This window comes from Nerophis lumbriciformis, linkage group LG01 (assembly GCF_033978685.3).
Source record: "Nerophis lumbriciformis linkage group LG01, RoL_Nlum_v2.1, whole genome shotgun sequence".
In the NCBI taxonomy this organism is placed as follows: domain Eukaryota; kingdom Metazoa; phylum Chordata; class Actinopteri; order Syngnathiformes; family Syngnathidae; genus Nerophis; species Nerophis lumbriciformis.
Window position 1 is genome coordinate 23,411,377 of NC_084548.2, and position 18,442 is coordinate 23,429,818.

At 41.8% G+C, this 18,442-nt stretch overlaps 1 protein-coding gene across 1 annotated transcript in view; it reads right to left on the reverse strand.

Annotated features, from left to right (window-relative positions):
• Nucleotides 1–13,738: 13,738 nt before the first annotated feature.
• ddx4 (DEAD (Asp-Glu-Ala-Asp) box polypeptide 4) overlaps nt 13,739–18,442 on the reverse strand; it is a 45,149-nt gene continuing 40,445 nt past the window's right edge. The window contains exons 18-22 of the mRNA XM_061977379.2: nt 17,339–17,484; nt 17,179–17,278; nt 16,838–17,108; nt 14,331–14,435; nt 13,739–14,232 (exon numbers count right to left, since the gene is read on the reverse strand). Of these exons, the coding sequence (XP_061833363.1) occupies nt 14,158–14,232; nt 14,331–14,435; nt 16,838–17,108; nt 17,179–17,278; nt 17,339–17,484 (697 nt within the window). The 3' untranslated portion in view covers nt 13,739–14,157. The remainder of the gene's footprint in view (nt 14,233–14,330; nt 14,436–16,837; nt 17,109–17,178; nt 17,279–17,338; nt 17,485–18,442) is intronic.

Here is an 18,442-nt window from a genome sequence, read left to right on the forward strand (position 1 = left end):
TGCCAGGTGGGAATTGACAAATAAACGCGCTGGAATTCTTCTTCTTTGGTTTAATGGCGGTTGGCAAGCAACCTACTGGTGTGCATTGCCGCCATCTTTTGATATGGAGTGTGGACCGAAATGGAACCCTACTCTATATTCTTTTATAAATACACTGCTCAAATAAATTAAAGGAACACTTTGAAAACACATCAGATTTCAATGGTGAAAAAAAAAATTGGGATATCTACACTGATATGGACAGTTTAATGTCTCAGGAACAAAAGGATGCCACATCTTTTGATGGAAATAAAAGTTTTCAGCCTACAGAGGGCTCAGTATATAGACACCCCAAAAATCAAAGTGAAAAAATGATGTGGCAGGCTCGTCCATTTTGCCTAAATTCAATTTCTGCAACTCAAAATTATTTTCAATATCTTGTGTGGCCCCCACATGCTTGTATGCATTCTTGACAACGTCGCGGCATGCTCCTAATGAGACGGCGGATGGTGTCTTGTGGGATATCCTCCCAGATCTGTCTAAGGGCATCAGTGAGCTCCTGTAAAGTCTGAGGAGCAACCTGGCGGCGTCTGATGGACCGAAACATTATGTCCCAGAGGTGTTCTATCGGGTTTAGATCAGGTGATCGTGAGGGCCATTCAATTGTGTCAATTCCTTCATCCTCCAGATACTGTCTGCATACTCTTGACACATGAGGCCGGGCATTGTGGACCAGGAGGAACCCAGGACCTACTGCACCAGCGTAGGGTCTGACCATGGGTGCAAGGATTTAATCCTGATACCTAATGGCAGTCAGACTGCCGTTCTCTAGCCTGTAGAGGTCTGTTCGTCCCTCCATGGAAATGCCTCCCCAGACCATCACTGACCCACCACCGAACGGGTCATGCTGAATGATGTTGCAGGCAGCATAGCGCTCTCCTTGGCTTCTCCAGACCCCTTCACGTCTATCACAGGTGCTCAGGGTAAACCTGCTCTCATCTGTGAAAGCACAGGGCGCCAGTGGCGGACTTGCCAATTCTGGTGTTCTATGGCAAATGCCAATCGAGCTCCACAGTTCTGAGCAGTGAGCACAGGGCACACTACAGGACGTCGTGCCCTGAGGCCACCCTCGTGAAGTCTGTTTCTGACTGTTTGGGCAGAGACATTCACACCAGTAGCCTGCTGGAGGTCATTCTGTAGGGCTCGGGCAGTGCTCAACCTGTTCCTCCTTGCACAAAGCAGCAGATATCGGTCCTGCTGATGGGATGAGGACCGTCTACGGCCCTGTCCAGCTCTCCTAGAGTAACTGCCTGTCTCCTGGAATCTCCTCCATGCTCTGGAGATTGTACTGGGAGACACATCAAATCTTCTTGCAACAGCACGCATGGATGTGCCATCCTGGAGGAGTAGGACAATCTGCGCAACTTCAGGAGGGTTAAGAAATCGCCTCACGCTCCCAGTCGTGATAATGACTCTAGCTAAAGCCAACACTTGTGGAAAAACCGTTAAAAAAGATCAAGAGGGAGGAACTCCACCTGCAAAACAAGTCCTGTTTTGGGGGCCATCTCGTTGTTGCCCCTCTAGTGCACCTGTTGTTAATTCCATCAACACCAATGCAGCTGAAACTGATTATCAACCCCCTCTGTGACCCTGTCGTACCAAGAAGGCGTCTTTTCCAGGGATTTGACAAGTGTCCTCTCAATGGCCAGCAGAGCTAGGCTGCTCCTTGGCCAATGGTGTTGCGGGTGTAAGACTTCCATCCATCCATCCATTTTCTACCGCTCGTCTCTTTCGGGGTCGCGGGGGGTGCTGGAGCCTATCTCAGCTGCATTCGGGCGGAAGGCGGTGTACACCCTGGACAAGTCGCCACCTCATGGCAGGGCCAACACAGATAGACAGACAACATTCACACTCACATTCACACACTAGGGTCAATTTAGTGTTGCCAATCAACCTATCCCCAGGTGCATGCCTTTGGATTGAGCCGCTTTAAACAGGAGAATCTCCTCTCTACACCGCAGATGTAGCTCCAATCGTTGCCACTAATGACAATAGTGTGCATTATAAATGTATGTTTTTTGTTAATTAAAAAACAAAAAAACATTAAAATGATCTGCCATTATCTGCAGCTTGCTACCTAGCTAGCTCGCGAGCTGGGACTGGCGTGAGGCTAGTGCGACGTGTGTCCGCCTGTGAGTGCTTTAAGACGATGGAGGGACTCAGCAGCACTCGCTGCTCGGTAAGGACAGAAACTGCAGAGTGAAAGAAGTCAGTCTCCAAACACAAAAAAACATTAGAAATAGAAGCTCTATTTGTCGCTAGTCGTTTTTAACAAAGAAAATGTCGCTAAGAGGATCTGGAAAGTCTCCGGTTCAACTCAGAACAACAGAATGAATATTGAAAAATGCTTCCACAGAAGTTTACAACACAAGATCGCTGATTCGCTCATTTCGCTGTCAATCAAAAAGGGAATCATCCTTAGACAGATCATCCAATCATCATGCAGAAGTTGAGTGTCCGGGCCAGCCGAGGCCAGCCCACTGCCCCATAGACCTCCAGAGACACTGAGCGTCCGATGGGCGGGACAAAGCCCAGCATTTAGCAAATGACTCATCTCGTTTCGCAGCAGTGTATGCTTCCCCATTGAAGTCTGTGGACGCCGAGCGTCTATACCAGGGGTGGCAAACCAGTCAGACTAAAAGCCACTTTTTTTTTACGGTGTTACTGCAGAGAGCCACATCCTACACATGGGCACACATGAACATCACCCCATCCCTTCCTCACACACACACACACACACACACACACACACACAGAGACCTCTGCTCAGCCAGATTTATTGTACAAACCCCGTTTCCATATGAGTTGGGAAATTGTGTTAGATGTAAATATAAACGGTATACAATGATTTGCAAATCCTTTTCAACCCATATTCAATTGAATGCACTACAAAGACAAGATATTTGATGTTCAAACTCATAAACTTTATTTTTTTTTGCAAATAATAATTAACTTAGAATTACATGGCTGCAACACGTGCCAAGGTAGTTGGGAAAGGGCATGTTCACCACTGTGTTACATGGCCTTTCCTTTTAACAACACTCAGTAAACGTTTGGGAACTGAGGAGACACATTTTTTAAACTTCTCAGGTGGAATTATTTCCCATTCTTGCTTGATGTACAGCTTATGTTGTTCAACAGTCCGGGGGTCTCCGTTGTGGTATTATAGGCTTCATAATGCGCCACACATTCTCAATGGGAGACAGGTCTGGACTACAGGCAGGCCAGTCTAGTACCCGCACTCTTTTACTATGAAGCCACGTTGATGTAACACGTGGCTTGGCATTGTCTTGCTGAAATAAGCAGGGGCGTCCATGGTAACGTTGCTTGGATGGCAACATACTGTATGTTGCTCCAAAACCTGTATGTACCTTTCAGCATTAATGGCGCCTTCACAGATGTGTAAGTTACCCATGTATTGGGCACTAATACACCCCCATACCATCACAGATGCTGCCTTTTGAACTTTGTGCCTATAACAATCCGGATGGTTCTTTTCCTCTTTGGTCCGGAGGACACGACGTCCACAGTTTCCAAAAACAATTTGAAATGTGGACTCGTCAGACCACAGAACACTTTTCCATTTTGTATAAGTCCATCTTAGATGAGCTCAGGCCCAGCGAAGCCGACGGCGTTTCTGGGTGTTGTTGATAAACGTTTTTCACCTTGCATAGTAGAGTTTTAACTTGCACTTACAGATGTAGCGACTAACTGTAGTTACTGACAGTGGGTTTCTGAAGTGTTCCTGAGCCCATGTGGTGGAATCCTTTACACACTGATGTCGCTTGTTGATGCAGTACAGCCTGAGGGATCGAAGGTCACGGGCTTAGCTGCTTACGTGCAGTGATTTATCCAGATTCTCTGTACCCTTTCATGATATTACGGACTGTAGATGGTGAAATCCCTAAATACCTTGCAATAGCTGATTGAGAAAGGTTTTTCTTAAACTGTTCAACATTTTGCTCACGCAAATTGACAAAGTGGTGACCCTCGCCCCATCCTTGTTTGTGAATGACTGAGCATTTCATGGAATCTACTTTTATACCCAATCATGGCACCCACCTGTTCCCAATTTGCCTGTTCACCTGTGGGATGTTCCAAATAAGTGTTTGATGAGCATTCCTCAACTTTATCAGTATTTATTGCTACCTTTCCCAACTTCTTTGTCACGTGTTGCTGGCATCAAATTCAAAAGTTAATGATTATTTGCAACAACAAAAAAAATGTTTATCAGTTTGAACATCAAATATGTTGTCTTTGTAGCATATTCAACTGAATATGGGTTGAAAATGATTTGCAAATCATTGTATTCCATTTATTTTTACATCTAACACAATTTCCCAACTCATATGGAAACGGGGTTTGTAAATAATCAAATGTATATACTTGTTCTTATGCTTTCTGAGCTCACTATGTTCACCGCTCACTGTACATATCCTTCGAAGTGAGACCTACACTGTTACAATGTCCTTTTTTGAGATAATATAACCGTTGACTGAAATATGCTGATAGCAACCCAACCTAACCCCCCCCCCCCCCCCCCCCCCCCCCCCCCCGCCCCAAAACCCTCCACATCCCACCCCCCGGATTGTAAATAATTCAATGTATATACTCTGATGATTAACTTGTGTGATGACTGTATTATGCTGATAGTATATATTTGTACTGTTGAGTAAATGTGATCTCATTGTTATTAATGCTGTTTCTGTGTATCATGAGAAGAGATGCTTGCCGTTGTTGTTATGCGCCTCCAATAGGTTATATACTGTAGTGCAGGTTCATCCGCGCTATCGTCACGTGATCTCTTCCGGTTCAATTCGCGCGAGAGAATGTGAGACACACACAGAAAAGTTTGATGGAGTTGTGTTCTATTTTCCACAGTTACCGATGTTTTGTTTCCCGGTGCTGTGAGGCATTGTACGAACCATCCTTAAAATAAACCATCATCTTTCATATATATACAACTGGAGTATTCATTGAAGATGAGTGAAGAAAGAGGAAACCCAACAGGTTATGGGCCCAGACGTGCAACGGGAGGAAGATGGCAGCGCCTGATCTTCGATGGAGACGAGGACAACTACGAACTTTGGGAAGTAAAATTTCTTGGTCACATGAGACTTGAACGTTTAAAGGACACAATACTTTCCTCTGGTGAGGTGGACCCAGAGAAGAATGCAGAATTCTTGCAGAGCTAATCCAGTTCCTAGACGACAAAAGTCTGTCGTTGGTGATGAGAGACGCTGCTGACGATGGTCGCAAAGCACTACAAATTTTACAGCGCCATTATGCCAGTGATGGTAAGCCAAGAATTATTTCCCTGTACAACGAATTCTGTTCCCTGAAGAAAGACTCAGAAGAAACTATTACAGACTACATCATTAGAACCGAAAAGATAGTGACTGCTTTAAGAAATACAAAGCAAGTAATAAGCGATGAGTTGAGCATTGCTATGGTTCTGCGGGGCCTACCGGAACCATACAAACCATTCGTCATTCACATGACACAGAGCAACGATGAAGTGACTTTTGTGGAGTTCAAGAGCAAACTACGAAGCTATGAAGAGACAGAGAAATTTGAACACAAACCAAAATCAGACAACGTAATGAAAGTGGACATAGCGTCAGCGACCTGTTATGGATGTGGGAATCGTGGACATTTCGCGAAAAATTGTCCCCACAAAACAACACGAAAGTGGTGCAACTACCACCGAAGCACAACACATTAAGACGCGACGTGCAGAAGAAAAACCAAGCCTGACTCTGCTAAACAAACTATGGAGAAAGAAGAAGATTCAAAGGAAATTGGCACCTCCTTTGTGTTCCAAGCCAGTCATTTGGTGCTTCCAGACGGCATCAAACAAAATGAACTGTGGGGCGACGTCACACATAATCACTGAGAAGAGCAAATTCACACGATTTGATGAGACTTTTAACCCAAACAAACACTACATGGAGTTGGCCGATGGAACAAGGAAGAACAACGTGGCGCTGAAGAGAGGCGATGCAGTGGTTCTTCTACGCAACACAGAGGGGAGAGGCGTCCCCGTCACACTGAAGAACGCCTTGTTCATCCCAACCTACCCACAAGACTTCATGTCGGTGAAAGCAGCCACGACTAATGGAGCTCAAGTGATCTTCGGAGAAGGACAAAACCGGCTCATCACGAAAGAAGGAAACACCTTCAAGATAGAAGTACACGAGAGACTGTACTACCTCAAAACGGTAAACAATCAAAAACCGTATGATGACTCTGTGCATGACATGATGTCAAAAGACAAAGTGAATCTATGTTGTGATGTGAAAACATGGCACGAGATCTTGGGGCATTGCAATGTGAATGATGTGTTGAAGCTTCAAAATATTGTGACAGACATATGCAAAGATAGAATGTGACATTTGTACAGAAGGAAAATTCACTAACACTAGGAACAAATTACCTGATGTCAAAGCTAGTGCACCCCTAGAGCTGGTGCACACTGACCTGGCCGGTCCCATTGACCCCATTGGATTAGATGGGCATAAATATTCAGTCTCATTTACTGATGATTATTCAGGGGCAGTATTTGTTTACTTCTTGAAAAATAAGAGTGAAACTACCCTTGCGACAGAGAACTTCATTGCAGACGTTTCCCCATATGGCAACGTAAAATGTATGCGCTCAGATAATGGAACTGAGTTCACTGGAAACGATTTTCAAACACTTTTGAGAGAGAAAGGTATCAGACATGAAACCTCGTCACCTTATTCTCCTCATCAAAACGGTACAGCTGAAAGACAGTGAAATGGCAAGGTGTATGCTACTATAAAAAGTGTTACCAAAAACATTATGGCCTTATGCTGTTCAAAGTGCCGCCCACTAGAGATGCGCGGATAGGCAATTTATCTCATCCGCAACCGCGTCAGAAAGTCGTCATCCATCCGCCATCCATCCGCCATCCACCCGATGTAACGTTTGATCAAAACTGCATCCGCCCGCCATCCGCCCGTTGTTATATATCTAATATTAATTAAAAAAAAAAAAAAAGGGTGAAAACTACGCGAATTGCACCTTGTGCAGACAAAATTTTTCGATCGGACATGGAGGAATTAGCGATGTAAAAGACCACGTTGGGACAAAAAAACACAAGTCTAATGCCGTTGCTAGCGATACAAGTGGAAAACTTTCAACGTTTTTCGTCGCCCAAACAGATTCTTTGGATGTGATAAATGCCGAAGTTTTATTTACGGAGGCAATAATTGAGCATGGACTTCCAATCGCACTGGCTGATCACATGGGACAGTTAAATGTTTGTAATGCAACCTTTAAAAATCATTACGCGGTGATCGCGGTCCCAAAAATAAACTTTTCTTGCATGATAATGTCCAGAAAATTTCGCTTTATATTACTATAGAGTCCTTTTAACGAATGAGTTTGATGGTTTATCACAAACCTTAAATGAAATTCCATGGCCACCGTCCTGCTCTCTATATCAACCAGGGTGAGCCCCACCCCTTTCGTGAGCGCACTGTGCGCGGAGTGACCCCTGTTACGCGCCCCCGGCAACAGGGGTGGCAAGCAGGTAAGCTGCGCGGGCGGAGCGCGCGGAGTGACCCCTGTTACGAGCCCCCGGCCACGGGGGTGGCGGGCAGGTAAGCTGCTTACCTGCTGCGCGTGACGCCGGCCGCGGCGAAAGCGGACTAGGCGGGGTGTCGGTGCGGTGGGCGCGGTAGTGACCCTGGACGTGCGTCGGGCCCTTCTCGCGGATCGCCCCAGCTACGGCCCCCGGTGGGGCCCTCTCGGGGGAAGGGGCCTCGGTCCCGGACCCCGGCGAGGCGTCCCTTCTCCGCTCCGTAAAAGTGTCCATCTCTTTTCTTTTTTTTTCTTCTGTTGTGGCATATGCTGCAGGTGCCTGCTCGTTTTTCGTATGTGGGTAACAACATTTAACTATGTATATATATTTCCCAATTGGTTTAACTGCCACCCGCAAAAAAACAAACAAAAAAAAAAAAACAAAAAAAAAAATCTAATTAATCCGCCCGACCCGACCCGCGAGCGGATAAAATCTTATTTTTTTAAATTTCATCCGCCCGATCCGCGGATAATCCGCGGATAATCCGCGGACTCCGCGGTTGTGTCCGCAAACCGCGCATCTCTACCGCCCACATTCGGAACAGATGTTACAATGACAGAACAAAGAACACACCATATTTCATGCTAACTGGAAAGAAGCCCAACATTTAAAAAATGTGGGTGTTTGGCTCGGAGTGTTACGCATACACTCACAGTCACAAGAAACTTGAACCAAGGTGTGAGAAAGGAGTATTTGTGGGCTATAGTAAAAATAGTCCAGCATACTTGGTCTATGATTCTCAGTCAAGAAAGGTGTCAAAACACAGACTGGTAAAATTCACCAAAAAGAGCACTGCAGAAAAAGAGACACAAACAAATGCGTATGACTTGGAAATCCCAGATTGCGAAAGCAATGAAACCAAACTACCTGACACTGTATCAGAAAAATCAGTGAGCATCGAAAATCAAACTGTAGCTCAAAATGATGTTGATAACCAAACACAAACTCTGGAAGTAGAGGAGGATGTGGTGTTAGATGATGCCGCAACTAACACAGAGACTAGATCAGAACAAAGAGGTTGTTACCCAAAGAGAGAGAGAATTGTTCCTCCAAAATACTTAGAGGAATAAGTAACAAACATTGATGATATCAATGAAAGCCATGACGTTATTGATCACTGTTGCAGGGCAGTGTGTGGAGTCCCACAGACGTATAAAGATACCCTGATGTCATCAGAGGCAGCCAGCTGGGAAAAAGCCATGAAAGACGAGTTGGCATCTCTCAAAGAAAATGACACATTTGAACTAACAACATTACCAAAAGGGAAAAATACAGTAGGCGGAAAGTGGGTTTATGCCCTCAAAGAAAACACAGAAAAAGGACAGCTTTTCAAAGCTAGATATGTTGCCAAAGGATACAGTCAAACTGAAGGTATAGATTATCAAGAAACATTTGCACCAACCGCAGACATTACTTCTGTGCGTGCATTGATGCAAATAGCTGTCCAAAATGACCTCACCGTCCACCAGATGGATGGATATTTACATGCCCCCATTGATGAAGAGATACACCTAGAACAACCAGAAGGTATTCAGAAAACATCGGACACAGGTGAAAAACTAGTATTTAGGTTGAAGAAATCAATCTATGGCCTAAAACAATCAGGAATAAATTGGTACAAACTTCTAAATGACCATTTAGAGCAAAACAATTTCAAAAGATTCTGATCATTGTGTCTACCGAAAAAAAACAGAAAATGAAACAGTCATTGTTATCATCTGGGTGGACGACCTGATCATTGCTGCAAGTAGCAAAGAAGCACTTGAGCAATTCAAAGACACAATGAAAGCCAAATTCAACATGAAAGACCTGGGTAAGATATCTTATTTCCTGGGTATTCATTTTGAACAGAAACAGAATGAAATCAAAATGGATCAAAAGATGTATATACAAAAGATGCTTGAAAGATTTGGCATGTCAGAATGCAAACCTAGAAGCACTCCTTCTGAACAGAAAGTAGAACTGAGCACTACAAATGAAAATGAGTGTGACACTACCGAGGTGGTAAACCCCAAAAAATACTGTGAAATCATTGGTAGTTTGATCTATGCCATGACCTGCACCAGACCAGATATCAGCTGGATTGTTGGCAAAGCCAACAGCACAGGATCTAGTTGCTGCCAAACATGTGCTAAGGTATCTCAAGGGTACACATGACTTTGAACTACGTTTCAAGAAAAGTGAGGAAGGCCTCAACCTGATTGCATTTAGCGATTCAGACTGGGCATCATCAGTGGAAGACCGACGCAGCACTAGTGGATATTGTTTCGGTCTAACAAAACAAGGTCCAGCTATATCCTGGAAATCAAAGAAACAACCAATAGTTGCATTGTCAACTTGTGAAGCTGAATATATTGGCTTATCCAACACTACACGAGAAAGTATTTATATCACCCAACTGTTGAGTGGCATGGACAAATGTTTGTACAATTGTACAACAATTCATGGAGACAATCAAGGGGCTCTTTTGTTGAGCAAAAATCCAGTTAATAGACAGAGGTCCAAACATATTGATGTCAAATATCATTTCATTCGTGAGGCACTCACTGAAGGGAAAATTTCATTAGTCTACTATCCTACAGAAGACATGGTTGCAGACATCTTAATAAAACCTACTACAAGAGCCAAGATTGATAAATTCAAATTATTTTTTTTGGAAACTAATGTGTTTCACTGTTTCATGGTCATGAGATCAAAGGGGGGTGTTGAGTAAATGTGATCTCATTGTTATTAATGCTGTTTCTGTGTATCATGAGAAGAGAGGCTTGCCATTGTTGTTATGCGCCTCTAATAGGTTATATACGGTAGTGCAGGTTCATCCGCGCTATCGTCACGTGATCTCTTCCGGTTCACTTCGCGCGAGAGAATGTGAGACACACACAGAAAAGTTCGATGGAGTTGTGTTCTATTTTCCACAGTTACCGATGTTTTGTTTCCCGGTGCTGTGAGGCATTGTACTGAACCATCCTTAAAATAAACCATCATCTTTCATATATATACAACTGGAGTATTCATTGAAGATGAGTGAAGAAAGAGGAAACCCAACATGTACCATGAATAGATCAACGTGGACCCCGATTTAAACAAGTTAAAAAACGTATTCGGGTGTTACCATTTAGTGGTCAATTGGACGGAATATGTACTGTACTGTGCAATCTACTAATAAAAGTTTCAATCAATCAATTCTACTTTTAAATCAACTAACAGCGCTGTTGGAAAACAACCTCACACTGGCAGATTGTCTACCCTCACCTGGCTGTAAGGACGTGAGACAATGCACAGCGTCTGCTATGTATTGAAGGATTAATATTACGGTATAATATACCGTAATGTTAATCACTATGTCTCGTGATTTATACTATAAATCACGAGACAGTGAATTTATCGTACTAATGCAAAAATGTGTTCTTACATCTGGCAACGTTGAAATGCTTGCATACAAAATTGACCAATCAGGTGTACACAAGGCAAACCGGAAGTCCACCGTCGATACTGGGGCGGGAAGAATCTGTCTCTCCTCCTTCTGCTTCCCAAGTGGAAAGTGCCTTTATGACGTTGTACTAAGTGTCGTCATTTAAAAGGGCATAATGTTGTAATATTATATATAACCAATTCCCTCACATATTACACACTTTTGTTATGTAATACTAAGTCATATTCTTAAATCATATTACCACCGGCGTGTCTTTTTGATGGTAGATCTGAATTATTACAAACCCCGTTTCCATATGAGTTGGGAAATTGTGTTAGATGTAAATTTAAACGGAATACAATGATTTGCAAATCCTTTTCAACCCATATTCAGTTGAATGCACTACAAAGACAAGATAATTGATGTTCAAACTCAAACTTTATTTTTTTTTGCAAATAATAATTAACTTAGAATTTCATGGCTGCAACACGTGCCAAAGTAGTTGGGAAAGGGCATGTTCACCACTGTGTTACATCACCTTTTCTTTTAACAACACTCAGTAAATGTTTGGGAACTGAGGAGACACATTTTTTAAGCTTCTCAGGTGGAATTCTTTCCCATTCTTGCTTGATGTACAGCTTAAGTTGTTCAACAGTTCGGGGGTCTCCGTTGTGGTATTTTAGGCTTCATAATGCGCCACACATCTTCAATGGGAGACAGGTCTGGACTACAGGCAGGCCAGTCTAGTACCCGCACTCTTTTACTATGAAGCCACGTTGATGTAACACGTGGCTTGGCATTGTCTTGCTGAAATAAGCAGGGCCGTCCATGGTAACGTTGCTTGGATGGCAACATATGTTGCTCCAAAACCTGTATGTACCTTTCAGCATTAATGGCGCCTTCACAGATGTGTAAGTTACCCATGTCTTGGGCACTAATACACCCCCATACCATCACAGATGCTGGCTTTTCAACTTTGCCCCTATTACAATCCGGATGGTTCTTTTCCTCTTTGGTCCGGAGGACACAACGTCCACAGTTTCCAAAAACAATTTGAAATGTGGACTCGTCAGACCACTTTTCCACTTTGTATCAGTCCATCTTAGATGAGCTCAGGCCCAGTGAAGCCGACGGCGTTTCTGGGTGTTGTTGATAAACGGTTTTCGCCTTGCATAGGAGAGTTTTAACTTGCACTTACAGACGTAGCAACCAACTGTAGTTACTGACAGTGGGTTTCTGAAGTGTTCCTGAGCCCATGTGGTGATATCCTTTACACACTGATGTCGCTTGTTGATGCAGTACAGCCTGAGGGATCGAAGTTCACGGGCTTAGCTGCTTACGTGCAGTGATTTTTCCAGATTCTCTGAACCCTTTGATGATATTACGGACCGTAGATGGTGAAATCCCTAAATTCCTTGCAATAGCTGGTTGAGAAAGGTTTTTCTTAAACTGTTCAACAATTTGCTCACGCATTTGTTGACAAAGTGGTGACCCTCGCCCCATCCTTGTTTGTGAATGATTGAGCTTTTCATGGAATCTACTTTTATACCCAATCATGGCACCCACCTGTTCCCAATTTGCCTGTTCACCTGTGGGATGTTCCAAATAAGTGTTTGATGACCTTTCCCAACTTCTTTGTCACATGTTGCTGGCATCAAATTCTAAAGTTAATATTTACAAAAGAAAAAATGTTTATCAGTTTGAACATCAAATATGTTGTCTTTGTAGCATATTCAACTGAATATGGGTTGAAAATGATTTGCAAATTATTGTATCCTGTTTATATTTACATCTAACACAATTTCCCAACTCATATGGAAACGGGGTTTGTAGTAAATCAATAATCACCCTCTCCTCCCATTTACTTGTTCATTTGTGGTTTATCTCCCTCTCACACTCCGCAAAGCAGATAGTTGAACAGGCTGAATCTATCCTCCGATTTGAATGGTGGGCGATATAGTTCATACATTTCACTTGAAATGTAATGAATATTAAATAATGTTGTCACGTATACCTCTGTTATAGCATGTGGTGTCCTTATTCACATGACAGCTTGGACTAAATTTGTTACTTTATGTGCTGTTTAGTTCACTGTTTTTTCAGCATTTAATATTTATATGCAATATATACATACATATACACACACACACACACAGTGTACTTTTAAGGTGAATGTGGATAAATAAGATTTATATATTTACCTATTGAATAATGCAGTAATTGTGTTACTTCACAATTGAATCCATCCATCCACCCATTCCCCAAGTTAATTTCTTGTTTGATTTAATATTTCACAATTTATTGCATGAATCTGTGTGGCAGCTTCATGAGTTTAGTCAAATTCAGCCACTGAAGTTAGTAGGCAGTGCTGACACATGAATTAGATAAACTGAGAAATACTTACTCGGTAAGTCATGAAAAAATCAAAACATGAAATATTTAAATCATATGATTAAAAAGTTGAATATATTCAATTGAAAATTTACTGTTTTAATTAACAAGACTTGTGTTAAGATGTTTATTTAATTCTCTAATTTGACCTCCATCGTGGTGGGCCTTCTTGCTTCCAGAAGCACTGACCTACATCTATGACTTAGATTCAGTATTTGTTTCATGACATTGTAATAAAATGGTATTACGATTCTAAAGGTGACACCATGACTATCCAATATTTAACTTCTTCACAATATTTAAAAAACTGGAACACTTTATTTTAGGTTTTAATGACTTTGCATATTGAATATGGACAGGGGAACCTCAAGTAAGCCAGGTTAGGTTAATAAAATTAACTTGACTTAATTCACTTGGCATGCTTTTAACAAATTTATTGATAATTGCAGTAGAAAACAAAATAAGAGCACTCTAAGTTCTGCAATTTCCCCACATTGCCATGGTTTAAGCTTTAATGTTTAGTAACGCTATCTTTAAAAAATAAATGCGCTTTCCAAATCCTGTAGACAATACACTGTGCAACACAAATGTCTCTACCCTTTAACATTTTTACAGACAAACTTGGTCTGGTCTGAGCTAACCTTATTCACCACATTCCAAACTAAACTGCAGTGAATAAGCATTCAAGTCACAAAATGAAGTGCTTCTACTCCCAGTCATCTTCATCATTAGGTGCAACCTGAGCTGGTGGCTGGCTTGTCCCAAAACTTCCCTGATGAGTCTGAGGACAGTCGAGAGAAAAGCGTGAGAAAGTTGAAATTCCATCCATCTTCTACCGCTTATTATCTTTGAAAAAGTGCAAGCAGAAAAAAAGACAACCTTCCTTGAGTCTAAGGAGGCAAAGTTCTTGCCAGGTTGATGGAAGCTGGTTGTAGAACCACTGAATGCAGACTCCTCTAGCCATGAAGGCACTTCTTGTTGGGCCTGTCAAACCAAACAAGCAAACAATCCAAACACCATCTTCAAGTAGGTGATTCAAGTGCAGGTGGTCCTTGGGTTACGAACAAGTTCCTTTCTTTGCCTCTGATTTGATTTGAGTTTAAGTCAGATCTTATACCAACACTATCACTGACATTGTACATAAAGTACAAGGTAGAGTACAGAAAAACTCTAAATACAATTAAATGAAACACTTGAAGAAAAAGAAAAGTATGTGGTCTATTGTACCGACCTGACAGCTATGTATAAAGTTTTGTAAATTCCGTCCAGCCGAGAACGAGGACGGCTGCGTGCAGAGAGTAGAGTTGAGTTTGCTGATATGCTTGCAAATAGGGCTGCAGCGATACACTAATCCCACAATTTATGACCTTTTGCACAGAATAATAATAATATATTCGGCCAACAATATGATTCGATACATAATTTTCTGAAAGATTTTGAAGAGAGTGCGATTTTAGTGGCAAATTGTGTGCACTTTGACTTGGATTGAATTAACTGATTTGAAATGTGTACACGTAAACTTCAGACATAATGCTCATAATGCTGGACAAAATGAATGGGATTAGAATATATACATACATTGAAAGTGTTCATTGTAACTTACAATTAAGTGTACAGAGTGTTCTGAAGAGTGTTCAGAAAACTTAATCAGCTTTTTTTTGCGCTCAACACTAAACTTGAACGAGGTAGCCAGTCTACACACCAGAAAAGTAGCATTGACTTTTCCATGGTAACTTTTTTCCATGTTGAAATACACAACAAATTACAATATAATTTAAATTAACTTTCACAGTTAAAAACTCAATGACTCAACGAGGAGTTAATCTTTTTTTTTTTTTTGTCATGAGCTATTTTTCGGAGGACTTCAATTGTTATAAGGGAGCTGCACTTTTTTTTTGGAAACGTGCCTATCGTTCACAACCCTTATCAGCAACACAAAGACAAAAGTTTTTTTTAAATTGCATTCTAATTCGTAGTAATTGGCAATGGGAGCAATCCAGTCTGCCTCTAAATTACTTTGAAAATGCATCTGAAAACCCCCAAAAATATTTTATTTACGTTCCGTACCCTGTGTAATAACCAACATGGAGCAACATTTTTATTGTAAGAGGAACTCTTTCTATCATAGTAACAGAACGGCACGCGACGGAATCAGTCGTAAACTAGCTACGGCAAGAGGTAAGCTAGCAACTGCGTCAACAGCTGAAGGGCTTTTTGGTTTGTAACACACAATGCGATAGAACAATCTATACTGACTGAAAAAAACATGATCATATTACAGTACCTGTAAAGTATTAGCCCACATTTCATGTTTTGTTTGTACACAGCTAGCTCGACAGCATGTGTACTGTAGTTGTACAGTGATGTGCTACATGTATCATGATCAATATTATACTGACTTGCTCGATGGACAGTTGCTTGGTCAAGCTGGTCGGGGACGTAAGCACTCCATTATTTGTGGCATTGCTTGGCTTAAAGCCCCACAATTACACGGTGACCAAGTCATGCCAACCTCACTCGCTGCTATTGTCTGCTCCAACGTTTCACCCTCTTCTTTGCGCTCGCTTCTATAAGCGGCAGTTAATCCTCCGTATAGTTAAGTTAAAAAACATAAGGTTGTTGTTAATCATTTGTCCTAAAATAATCGTCTTCATCTTCCGTTATCAAATCTGCCATGATTAGAACACACACAAGCCTTTGTTTCCAGAAGTAAAAATACTTATTCGTTACCGGAAGTGCACTGCTATAAAAACATAAATGAATGTGTTGAGGAAAGAAGTTCCGGCATTGATAAAAAATGACCAAAATACGGTAAATATTGCATACATTACATATTATGAACGCGTCTGTTGCTACATTACATTATTGCGTGTATACAAAACGGAAAGTTTTGAAGTTGTTTTAGAGGGCTTTGAAGGCTACAATAGTGACTCCCATTAGCTGCATCTTTTTTTAATAATCTTTAACCCCCCACCCCATCCGCCAATAAAGACGTGTTCTTGTCTCTCATAAGGATTGTGGACAGGCAAATGTATAAAAACAAAACAAAACTACAGTTTCCCTTTAAGTTTTGTCGTCAACCTTGTGGTGTGCGGATGCTACTGTTCAAATTCAATTAGTTGAATTATATAACCCTTATATAACCCATTAGTTGTCATGCTTTGCAACATTATGACATTTTACACTGCCAATAAACTAGTGTTTCAACACATTAGCTTTGTGCTGATTGGAGTGAAACGAAAACATGTACAACAAAGTATTTTCCAGTCCTAGAGTACAGTGAAATGTTTTATAAATTATTTTCTGGAGCGTGTTTATAACCACGGAACATCGTAAACCATGGACCACCTGTAGTTACATGGGTGCATGCCAGGTAATGTTCTAACCTTGGACAAGATTTTGACCAAGGAAGGAGCCAGCTGACCATCACCATCTGAATCGTAGAAAGACACTGCCCTGCCAATATTACCACAGCGGCCAGTTCTGCCGATTCGGTGAACATATTCATCTATGTTGTTGGGGAGATCAAAATTAACCACGTGCTGCACATCTGGAATGTCTAGGCCCCGGGCAGCGACCGAAGTTGCTACAAGTACCGGGCATTTGCCCGTCTTGAAGTCTGCCAAGGCTTGCTCTCGTTCCCGCTGCTCCCGGTCACTATCACACAACACATTACAAGTTGCCCTGGAATTGGGAAGAATTACTAACCCCACAAAGCAATGTTTACCCATGGATACTGGTCGTTGGAACCTTCTCTTGGCATAAGAAAGTGGCAATGAAATCAGCTTGCCTCTTGGTCTCCACAAACACCATTGTGCGCTCCTTTCCTGCAAATATCAACAACTCACAAGATTGTGACAAATTCTAAATGTAATATTTTGTTTTACCAGTGGTCTTGAGAAGATCGAGAAGTTGCTCCCTCTTGGCGAACTTAGTGACTTGGAGAAACGTCTGCTCCACATCGCTACAGGCTCCTCCCACCACACCAACAGCCAAGAACAAATAGTCCAACTTAAGGAAATCAGCAGCTAACCTGTTACCAATAAGATACAAAATAAATATTGAAACTGGGAATGCATTGTCGCAGATAGTTTTCAAAAGTATCAGTAAAAGTATCCAGATACAATAATTATGGCTGCATAATAAATACAATTTTAATCTCCATCACATTTGCTGCTACGAATAAATGAGGGCAATACTGACATTTGAAAGGCAGGCTCTACGGCAGAATAAATCAAGCGCTTTCACAGCCGCAGCTCATCTCAAAGCCTTTTGAAACGTCTCCCACCTACGCCACTTCCATTGTGTATGCGTACAGAGTTCCTTTACCACGCCAACCACCTCTGTGGCCATAATTAATCTTTTCCAGGACTGCTACAGCCAATCGCCTCAATTCTTTTCTGCAATGTCTTTGACGTACATGTAGGGGAACACCTCTGTAATCAAATAGTGACAGGTATGGACATCTGCACAACACGCTTGTTGGCTGGTCTTCCTGGAGTCCCACCAGCAAGACAAACGGCTACCCATCATGCCAAGTAGTCTGGAGACACTTTTCAGTCCAGTGCAAGAAGTGCTCCCTATTGGAATTCCTGCAGCTCCTGCATCAGCGCATGTGTATGAACCCAAGGAATTTGGAAATGTAATATGTGCATTTAAGGAGTCTGACATAAGTACAATCATTCAATAAAAAAATATGTCAATACATTTTGGGTAAATATTTTTATCCTTGTGTTATCAAAAATAGTATAGTGTACATATTAAAGGAAACTTATTAAGCAAATCCAACTTTTACATATTGGTACCATTGTATTTGGGATCTGCATAAGTCCAGAAAATATTTAAATCAAACCATGGAGGAAATTCATAGATATTTGCAAAAAAACAATCTTGCCTTCCTACATACTTCCTCCAAACAAGCCATTTGGAATTTGCACCATTTGTGACATTTTTTCAATTGGTGACACAAGCGGATATCTCCGTGTATGGTA